Here is an 11,464-nt window from a genome sequence, read left to right as displayed (position 1 = left end):
TTACAGGGGATTGGAATGCTAAAGTAGGGAATCAAGAGATAAAAGGAACAACTGGCAAGTTTGGCCTTGGAGTTCAAAATGAAGCAGGGCAAAGGCTAATAGAGTTCTGTCAAGAGAACAAGCTGGTCATCACAAACACTCTCTTCCAACAACACAAGAGACGACTCTACACATGGATATCACCAAATGGGCAGCATCGAAATCAGATTGATTATATTCTCTGCAGCCAAAGATGGAGAAGCTCTATACAGTCAGCAAAAACAAGACCTGGAGCTGACTGTAACTCAGATCATCAGCTTCTTACAGCAAAATTCCAGCTTAAACTGAAGAAAGTAGGAAAAACCACTGGGCCAGTAAGATACAATCTGAATCAAATCCCTTATGAATACACAGTGGAAGTGAGGAACAGGTTTAAGGATTTAGATTTGGTGGACAGAGTGCCTGAAGAACTATGGATGGAGGCTCGTAACATTATACAGGAGGCAGCAACGAAAACCATCCCAAGGAAAAGGAAACGCAAGAAGGCAAAATGGCTGTCCAACGAGGCCTTACGAATAGCGGAGGAGAGGAGGCAAGCAAAATGCAAGGGAGATAGGGAAAGATACAGGAAACTGAATGCAGATTTCCAAAAAACAGCAAGGAGAGATAAGAGGGTCTTCTTAAATGAGCAATGCAAAGAAATAGAGGAAAACAATAGAATGGGGAAAACCAGAGATCTGTTCAAGAAAATTGGAGATACGAAAGGAACATTTTGTACAAAGATTACCATAATCAAGGACAAAAGTGGTAAGGACCTAACAGAAGCAGAAGACATCAAGAAGAGGTGGCAAGAATACACAGAGGAATTATACCAGAAAGATATGGAGGTCTCGTACACCCCAGGTAGTGTGGTTGCTGACCTTGAGCCAGACATCTTGGAGAGTGAAGTCAAATGGGCCTTAGAAAGCACTGCTAATAACAAAGCCAGTGGAAGTGATGATATTCCAGCTGAACTATTTAAAATTTTAAAAGATGATGCTGTTAAGGTGCTACACCCAATATGCCAGCAAGTTTGGAAAACTCAGCAATGGCCAGAGGATTGGAGAAGATCAGTCTACGTCCCAATTCCAAAGAAGGGCAGTGCCAAAGAATGCTCCAACTACCGCACAATTGCGCTCATTTCACACGCTAGCAAGGTTATGCTTAAAATTCTACAAGGCAGGCTTAGGCAGTATGTGGACCGAGAACTCCCAGAAGTGCAAGCTGGATTTCGAAAGGGCAGAGGAACCAGAGACCAAATAGCAAACATGTGCTGGATTATGGAGAAAGCTAGAGAGTTCCAGAAAAACGTCTACTTCTGCTTCATTGACTATGCAAAAGCCTTTGACTGTGTCGACCACAGCAAACTATGGCAAGTTCTTAAAGAAATGGGAGTGCCTGATCACCTCATCTGTCTCCTGAGAAATCTCTATGTGGGACAAGAAGCTACAGTTAGAACTGGATAGGGAACAACTGAGTGGTTCAAAATTGGGAAAGGAGTACGACAAGGTTGTATATTGTCTCCCTGCTTATTTAACTTATATGCAGAATTCATCATGCGAAAGGCTGGACTAGATGAATCCCAAGCAGGAATTAAGATTGCCGGAAGGAATATCAACAACCTCAGATATGCAGATGACACAACCTTGATGGCAGAAAGTGAGGAGGAATTAAAGAACCTTTTAATGAGGGTGAAAGAGGAGAGCGCAAAATATGGTCTGAAGCTCAACATCAAAAAAACCAAGATCATGGCCACTGGTCCCATCACCTCCTGGCAAATAGAAGGGGAAGAAATGGAGGCAGTGAGAGATATTACTTTCTTGGGCTCCTTGATCACTGCAGATGGTGACAGCAGTCACGAAATTAAAAGACGCCTGCTTCTTGGGAGAAAAGCAATGACAAACCTAGACAGCATCTTAAAAAGCAGAGACATCACCTTGCCGACAAAGGTCCGTATAGTTAAAGCTATGGTTTTCCCAGTAGTGATGTATGGAAGTGAGAGCTGGACCATAAAGAAGGCTGATCGCCGAAGAATTGATGCTTTTGAATTATGGTGCTGGAGGAGACTCTTGAGAGTCCCATGGACTGCAAGAAGATCAAACCTATCCATTCTTAAGGAAATCAGCCCTGAGTGCTCACTGGAAGGACAGATCCTGAAGCTGAGGCTCCAATACTTTGGCCACCTCATGAGAAGAGAAGAATCCTTGGAAAAGACCCTGATGTTGGGAAAGATTGAGGGCACTAGGAGAAGGGGACGACAGAGGACAAGATGGTTGGACAGTGTTCTCGAAGCTACGAACATGAGTTTGACCAAACTACGGGAGGCAGTGCAAGACAGGAGTGCCTGGCGTGCTATGGTCCATGGGGTCACGAAGAGTCAGACACGACTAAACGACTAAACAACAACAACAACATATGTTGGAAGCTGCCCAGAGTGGCTGGAGCAACCCAGTTAGATGGGTGGGGTTTTAATAATAATAATAATAATAATAATAATAATAATAATAATAATAACAACAACAACAACAACAACAACAACAACAATAATGGAAGTCCCTATTTTCATTGGAGAAATGTTGGTGGGTATGTAAACAGTGGATTTTTAAAGGAATTTATTTCTTTTATGAGGGGAAAAAATATTTGTGATTATTATTTTTAAATGATTTTCTTGTGGCCAATATGGTTTCCTTTGTTTTGTGTCTTAAATAATAATATTAATAATAATAATAATAATAATAATAATAATAATAGTTCCTATTTTCATTGGAGAAATGTTGGTGGGTATGTAAACAGTGGAATTTTAAAGGAATTTCTTTCTTTCTTTTATTAGGGAAAAAAACCATTTTTAAAAATATTATTTTAAAAGGATTTTCTTGTGGCCAATATGGTTTCCTTTGTTTTGTGTCTTAAGGGAGCAATAATAATAATAATAATAACACCGTATATTCCGGCGTATATGACGACTGGGCGTATAAGACGACCCCCAACTTTTCCAGTTAAAATATAGAATTTGGGCTATACTTGCCGTATAAGAAATACGACCTGGCGTGTAAGACGACCCCCGACTTTTGAGAAGATTTTCCTGGGTTAAAAAGTAGTCTTATACGCAGGAATATACAGTAATAATTTATTATTTATACCCCACCCATCTGGCTGGGTTTCCGCAGCCACTCTGGGCGGCTTCCAACAGAAAAATAAAATAAAATAATCTATTGAACATTAAAAGCCTCCCTAAACAGGGCTGCCTTCCCAATGTTCTGGGAAATATTTATGCCCCTTTCAATGGTGGTGCTGTTCCCTTGAATCCCCCCGGGTTTTTCCCCCCTGAGTCTGACTTGGCTCCTGGCCGTCTTTCCCTCTCCCTCCCATCCCACCAGCTGGGTTCTTTTTCTAGTAAGGCCAAGCCCGGGATTTGAAGACGTTTATGCCACAGCTCTGGAATTTGGCAATGGTCCCCGGGGGTCAGGTGACGCCTTCTCAGTGTCCCCTCCGCTGGGTCTTTAAAGCGACCCAGCCAAGTGCATTCTCCAGGGAGATCCCAAACTCAGACAGGCACAGCGTCTCAGCCCAGAGATTACAGCCATGCCCGAACCCGCCAAGCCTGGTAAGGGTCCTTAGGTGTGTCATAAAGGTCACCTCGGCAGAGATGCTTAAGAACCAGTTTTAATAAAATAAAACGGAGGGAGGGAGAGAGAGAGAGAAACCGGGTGGTAGGCCTATTAGGGTGGTCCGTGGTGCAATTCGGTAATTTTAGACTCCAGATTTAATAGCCAAACAGAGGGAAGGGGGCTTCTGTAGACAGTGTATTCGCTTATGCAATTTGCAGTGTGGAAAGCCAGCCCTGCTGGTGTTTGGGGGACGCTCCTGTTATTTCTGCTGAGTGGGGCCCAGGACCCTTGCCCTATAGCCCAGTGGTTCCCAACAGGTGGTCCGGGGACCCCCAGGGGTCCGCGAGCTATGCCAGAGGGGTCCGCAAGATGCTATTAGAATAAAAAATATATTAAATATATTTCGTATGATAACAGATTTTTTGTTTTGGCCGCTTCCTGCATGAGCAGAGTCTAGCGCAAAACTAGAATTAGATAGAGGCAGTAGTTCTGCTGTATGCCGCAAGGACTACAAGAAACTTGGAGATAAGGCAATGAAAAAGATCCTTCCATTTGCAACCACATATCGGTGTGAGCAAGCATTTTCTTCCATGTGTTTCATGAAAAACAAATATAGGAATCGGCTCGACATGGGGTCGGATTTCAGAGTGAAAGTTTCAAGTTTGGAACCTAATATTTCAGAAATAATGGACTCAAAGGACAGATTTAACTCATCTCATTAAGAACTGAAAATTAAAACTAACTGTATACTGATGGAGTACTCTGTTGTAACTGTAAAAAACGTATAAATATAAAATATTAAAAGACTCTTAATTTGGCTCTCACTTTTTAATTTTAGGATTAGGAATTAATGGGGGTCCTTATCACAATAGCGGCTGGATGAGGGGTCCTCGAGAAAATTTTGTTGGGAACCCCTGCTATAGTCCATTGAGGGTGGGGATGGTTGGATGTTTTCCCCAATATCACAGCGCTTTGAGAAACAATAGGGTGGTTTTGGTCCCTGGGTCCCCCATCACCTTGTCTTTGCGTTCTCCTGTGCATGTAAGAATCTGCCTTTTGTGCATGCGTCCGTGTGAGGCTTCCGTCGCCTCCGAGCTGCCTTGTGCGATCCTTGCCGACGTAGAATGGAAATGGAAGAATCTGAGGTCGGAATAAAGCCACTCTTAGATCGTGCGGGCCTGGTGTGTTCAGATCTTGGGCAAATGTTGAGCAGAGAACTGCGCCCGTTGCCTCTCTCTTGCGTGCGTTCCTCCTTCCCAAGCTGCTCCCCAGGAAATATTTGGAAACGCCACATCAGGCCCACCAAAGGTGGGTCTTTTGCAAAGACACACACACACACACCCCGCATGGAAGGGGCAACTAGAGTCGGGCTGAAAAGAGGTGTGGCAGAGTGAGAGAAGCATGAGAGAAAAATGCCAGCCTCTCTAAAACACCAGCTCTATTGATGCCTCAAATAAAAGACAAGGCATTGCATTCTAAGAGGCTGAAACAAGCAAGAGCAAATGGTTTGCAATTAGGAATATGCCTTAAAATATGAGAGAAATGGAGGGAAGAGACCTTGTATCAGTTTTTGTTCCCCTAGCTAAGAATCTGGCCTCCCTATAAAAGACCTAAAGAAAAATAGTGCGGAGTAGCGGTTAGATTGTCAGATTAGGAGCCAGGTTCAAATCCCTGCCCTCTGAGCTTCTCTTTTCTGTATGTGGTTATGTTTCTTTGTGTTGATTATAATTTACGGATCCCAAGAAACTTCAAAGCAAGGCAAATTCTTAAGGACAGAGCACGTGGAGAGGTCTGCTTTTTCCACTTTTGTTTTCCAGTGCTGCTGGCAAAGATTTTGACTGGAACATTTCAGGCTGAATAAATTCTATTCCAGTGCCTCCCCTCTTTAATTTCAGTGTTATTTTGTAAAATGGATGCATATTGATATTAGTGTGGCCATTGCTAATAATAATAATAATAATAATAATAATAATAATAATAATAATACGGGAATTATGATGGAAATTAAATTTCAGTATTGTCCACACACGTATATTGACACGTATAGAAATAAGGAGATGAGGGGCAACCATCTCTCCTCCTTTCTGCACCCCCCTCCTCCGTCAACAGATGGCTACATCATTTATGATAACTGATACTTCTTTGCCTCGATATATACTCCGATCCTTCGTTCACAGCTAATAAATCATCTCTCGGATCTGTATATAAAGGCACTTGGGTGTCAGTCAGTCACCGGCATCCTGATCACTAGAAAAGTCTGACTGCAGGAAATTTTTAATCTAGCGGTCAAAATGTGCAAAGCAAAGTCCCTTCTCATAATAGTAACCAGCAGCACTCCTGTGGGCAAGCCAAGCCAAAACTACGATCCCAGGATGTGGCAGGAGGTGCTGAGAGTCTTTCCTTTGCACCGTGCACCGTTTGAACCTTTCTCAAGTTGTTGTTGTTTAGTCGTTTAGTCGTGTCTGACTCTTCGTGACCCCATGGACCATAGCACACCAGGCACTCCTGTCTTGCACTGCCTCCCGCAGTTTGGTCAAACTCATGTTCGTAGCTTCGAGAACACAGTCCAACCATCTCGTCCTCTGTCGTCCCCTTCTCCTAGTGCCCTCAATCTTTCCCAACATCAGGGTCTTTTCCAGGGAGTCTTCTCTTCTCATGAGGTGGCCAAAGTTAGGGGAAAGCATTTGCCGTGGGTTAAATTGACTAGCCGTGTCGCATTTACTAGCAGTGTCACCCAGTGACAAGAAACCTCGCGGTGCAATCCCAAAACTATCAGGAGAAGGTGTGGCGATCCGCTGGGCCTGTTATACTGCTAGAGGAGCCTCGGGAGTGTGTTTTATAGAAGGCTGGGAACAGGGCCGGCTCTTCATAGACCCCCGGTGGCGCAGTGCACCATGGTGCGGTGCTGGTAAGCTGGGCGCCGGCCCGGAAAGGAGGGCGCCGTGCGACGAAGCCGCGCGGAAACCAATTGCGCCCTGCGAGGGCGGGGCGGGCGGTGGAGCGATCTCCGCCCCTCAGCACCAGGGCGCGCGATCTGCTCACGACGGCCCTGGCTGGGAAACTTGACAGAAAGTACCACCTTGTTTAAGATCCAAAGTATTACGAAGCTGTAGCACCTATACAAATAAGTTTAAGGAAGTGAAAAGAACTGAAAAGAAGCTGTACGTTCACCATCTTGTTTAGAAGTCTGTAACATCCACTGTTTAATCTATCTATATAAAAATGGTGAAGGTGCTTGTGTGTTATTCCCCACTTTTCTCCCACAAGCACTTACCCGATCGTCCTGAAATTTGGCCACAACCTCAGAGTCACATGAGAGCAGGTGGGGAAGAAGGAGTTGGGGGATTCACAGGGATAAGCCGACGGGGACGGACGGACACACAAACAGAATAGATCATGGATCGGGACAGGGTGGGGGCAATCACAAGGATTAGCCACAGCAACGCGTGGCAGGGCCAGCTAGTATAATAATAATAATAATAATAATAATAATAATAATTTATTATTAAAAGAGTAGGGAAAGGGTAGACGTTTGTTATTCTTACAATGCAACTTTGCAAGCAGGGAAGAAAACGTAATCCATTTTACTGATTGTAATAATCCCAGAACCTATATACTAATATCGGGCTCCTTCTCCGAATTTGTGTCCTGATGCAGCTAAAATGACCCCATCCAATCACAAGTGGGAGTTGTCACAGACCTAGGAGAACCTAAGTTGCCCCACCCCCTCCCTCTGAGACACTGTGCAAGGGACCCTGAAATGTACTTTTTCCAATTTTGCTTGGGGGAAGTGCAATACCTTGGTTTGACCCTAGAGGGCGCTTTGGAGTACATAACCTGGCTCATTTACTCGAGCTCTCTGTTCTGCAGACCCTCGTGGTTGTATGTATACTGTTGCTCCTGCTCTCTGCTCCTGATCCAGCTGATCACTGGAGCAGAGGGTTGGATCCGATGCCCTTTCTTGCAACCTCCTGCAACACAGGACATCACACGTGATTCTCGCCTAGTGCTTATGCAATCGGTGCAGCAGAAACACCTTCTGTGAGAGGGGGCACGATGTCAGCGGGAGTGGTTTGGAGAGAAGGTGTCATGGATGAGGTTGAGGGAATGTCACCCCAGGACCAACAGCCGTTGCGTCAGTGCCTGGGAGAGGTGGATAATGGGATGGAGCCAGCCTTTCCATGCCTCTGTGCCAAGATGCATCACACATCAGCATCACCTAGCAGGTGCAATCGGCCCAGCATAAAGGGGCAAGCAGGAAAGAGGTGTAGTTCCACTTGGGGAGCACGAGACCAGGAAGAAGGAGTCGTCTTTCAGGGGGTAAGGGGAGGGGAGAGGTGGCCAGTCTTTTGCAGATAATTTTTTGAAGGAGGGCTGCTTTGTGCGTGTGTATTTGATAGAGAGGGGCGGGGGTTAAATGTATTAAAGAAACATTTGCTGTTGACCTAATTTTGGCTAAAAAAAGAGAGAACAATATCCAGAAAGCAACAAGAGTTGGCTGGTTGGCTAAAACAGAAATGACATGAAATGTCTCGACCACAGTTGTTTGAAATTACTTTCTTTTGACCCCCAAGTTCTCAGAGAAAAAAATCTGTCGAAATCTTCGGTCATTTGAAAATTAGGAAGTTAAATGAAAACGAAACCATCAAAATTAACACCAGAGAGTAGCTTTCATGCGGTTAACGGGTATGTTTTGCAAAATTACAAAGAACACGCCTTTTCTCATCTTTTTAAACAAATCTGAACAAGTTTTATTAGATTTGCTGAAAACCTTCTCAGCATTTAAGCATAGCCCATTGAGGCGTTCCCTTATCATCGTTGACCTTAGCCAGGTCTTTACTCTCCGCAAGGTACTGAATGACCACTGTCCGGTACAAGTTGTGTACGGCTGAGCAAGAGAGATGAGCAGAGCCTTTTTTGTGGTAGACCATCTCAATTTCAAATATTCTGATTATTTCCACTTTTAGTTAAGCATTGCTGTTTATTTACTTGATTTAGGAGGGGCAGCTGCCACCCCTGGCTATGTCCATGCCAGGGGAAGTAAAGGTAAAGGTACCCCTGACCGTTAGGTCCAGTCATGGACGACTCTGGGGTGTTGGCGCTCATGTCGCTCTATACACCGAGGGAGACAGCGTTTGTCCGCAGTCAGCTTCCAGGTCATGTGGCCAACATGACTAAGCCGCTTCCGGCGAACCAGAGCAACGCACGGAAACGCCGTTTACCTTCCCGCTGGAGCGGTCCCTATTTATCTACTTGCACTTTGACGTGTTTTCGAACTGCTAGGTGGGCAGGAGCTGGGACCGAGCAACGGGAGCTCACCCCGTCCAGGGATTTGAACTGCCGACCTTCTGATTGGCAAGCCCTAGGCTCAGTGGTTTAGACCACAGCGCCACCCGCGTCCCTGCCAGGGGAAGTAGTAACGCCCAAAGGGATGCCACAGTCTGAGGCTGTTCCCTTTGCCTGGCTTAGGAGCTGCAAAAAGGCCCCGACTCTCCATGTTGTGCAATCCCCCCCCCCCTGCCCGAAGCAGTTGTGCTGCGAGATCCAAGCATTACAGACCAGCACCCTTCGTGGCATCACAACTCTCAGACTGCCTGGTGCTTCGTTGGAACGATGCCCTTAAATACATACACAGTTGCCCCAAGCAACCAGCCGAGTTGTGTGCGCAGTTGGGCCAGATCTTTCATGCCGCAGAGGCAAGCAGGACGCTTAAATTGGCAACCACCTCAGAACAGCTTGATTCTAAGAGGTGGTTTAGAGCCAAAAGGTGAAGCTTTTTCAGGACTGTACCACTTCAGGCTACAAGGGGAGGAGTCCTCCACAACCTTTCCAACCTATGGGGGGGGGGAATAGCTTATCAGGTTTTAGCCAATGTTAATCAGAGCCAACCCATTGAAATCAATGGGCATAAGTTAGTCATGCCCCTTAATTTCTTCTTCTTTTGTATAATCTTTTTTTATTGAGTTTTACACTACACATTTAAATTCAAACATTAAACATCAGCAGCATTCATCAGCATTTAGGATTCCCTGAATCCTTAAGACTCCCCTCCACCCTTCCATGGTTACCATTTTCCATCTATTTCAACTGCCTCACATATTTTCTGTTTTTCTAGTTTTCCCCTTAGTTTTTAATACATAAGAAGTGTTACTCAAATCCTGCCAAAGTTTTTAGTTGTTTACAGTGTTCTCTTAAGTACATTGTAATTTTTCCTCATTCCTTATTAAAGTTCCTCTCTTCTTCTTGGTTTCTGATTTCCCCGGTCATTTTCGCCTCTTCGGCGTAGTCCATCATCTTCATCAGCCATTCATCCCTGGCCGGGACTTTATCTTCTTTCCATCTCTGTGCCAGCAGTATCTGAGCTGCTGTCGTTGCGTAAATAATCGTTTCTGCTGCTTTGGTATCTCTGCACCTAAAATTCCTAGTAAAAAAGCCTCTGCTTCATGCCCATTCATTTCAATGGGTCGGCCGTGAGTTGCATCCAACCCCTTATATCTATGCTAGTTTGATTGCTTTATGGAATTTTCTTCCAATGGGGGAACACAAGCATACTGCTTTACCCTGTAGTGGAACAGTCCTGGAAAAACTCACCACTTGGCTTTGCCTGATCCTGCCATCGCCTCTGATAGACGTATTGCTGGGAGAGGCAATGGACTTTGGCAGCAGAGGGGGTGAGAAAAGAGGAAGATATATATGTAGGTCTGTCATGGCGGGCATTGTATTACTACCATATGAACCAGCTGGGATAGCTCAGTTGGTAGAGCATGAGATTCTTAATCTCAGGGTTGTAGGTTTGAGACCCATGTTGGGCAAAAAGGTTCTTGCATTGCTGGGGGTTGGACTAGATGACCCCTGTGCTCCCTTTCAACTCTACAATTATGTGATTCTATGTTCTCTGCCGTCGCTTCCGCAGGCAGCTCCATTCTGAGTAGCTAAGCAGGATACTCCTTACCTCTGTTGAGAGGATTCATTGGGGAATTTCCCACAATGCCCTGGAGTAACACTACATTAGGTGCTTTGCGACATTGGGGAAGATTGGGGGAAATTAAAATGGCAGCCCCCTGCCATTTTTTTGAGTGCTTTTGCTGCTGTCACTACAAAATACCCATCCATATTAAAGTCATCACAGGACACTTGGTAGAGTGACCACTTGCAATAAATGCATTGTGACTCGAGGACCCACCACCCGCTTGGAGATAAATAAGACACAAGGACACAAGTATTTTAGGTTAATGGGCAGGATCCATGACCGCCAGATCCCTTTAACGGAATACCCAATAACGGGAGGGGTAGGTGATGGCCACAACCTGCCCTCCAACACACTACACATATTCCAGTGCCTAACCGCCAATAATTGCAAAGTTGTGACGATTTGCTATGAGGTAGGCGAAAAACCAGAGGCCAGGGCCAATTTGCCAAATGGATAAAAATTCCTACCAGGCCCCCTGGGCAGCCAGGGCGACCAACCAAAGTCCATAGCAAGGTCAAAAGCCAAGACATGACCGAAAGGGAGGGTGGGCGCGTGATCCGACGAAATCCGGGGAGCAGAATGCGGGCTTGGAGCTGCCGCGGCCGCTAAGCGGCTAAACCCCGCCCCCAAGCCAGTCCTATTGGCTGGCTGAAGTGCGAGGCGCGGCAGCCCGCCTAGCTGACACAGGGGGCCGAACACGCCCCCCCCTGTTGACGCGGGAACCAGCTCCCGCTCACAACCCCTCCCCTCTGGAAGGAGGAGAGGCTTTGCCAAAGAAAGAGGACAAAAGATGCTGGCAATTTTCATAACATTTGCATAACATTTATGCATGTGCATGCGTGTATGTGTGTATATATATATATATATA

At 45.5% G+C, this 11,464-nt stretch overlaps 1 protein-coding gene across 1 annotated transcript in view; it reads left to right on the top strand.

Moving 5' to 3' along the window:
* Positions 1-3,534: 3,534 nt before the first annotated feature.
* The window catches only part of MYBPC2 (myosin binding protein C2), a 68,911-nt gene continuing 60,981 nt past the window's right edge, over positions 3,535-11,464 (top strand). The window contains exon 1 of the mRNA XM_035134682.2: positions 3,535-3,622. Within this exon, the coding sequence (XP_034990573.2) occupies positions 3,601-3,622 (22 nt within the window). The 5' untranslated portion in view covers positions 3,535-3,600. The remainder of the gene's footprint in view (positions 3,623-11,464) is intronic.

The sequence above is a fragment of the Zootoca vivipara genome, chromosome 13, assembly GCF_963506605.1.
Source record: "Zootoca vivipara chromosome 13, rZooViv1.1, whole genome shotgun sequence".
Lineage (NCBI taxonomy): Eukaryota > Metazoa > Chordata > Lepidosauria > Squamata > Lacertidae > Zootoca > Zootoca vivipara.
Note: the sequence above shows the minus strand (reverse complement) of the source record. Positions and strands in the feature narration are given on the sequence as shown.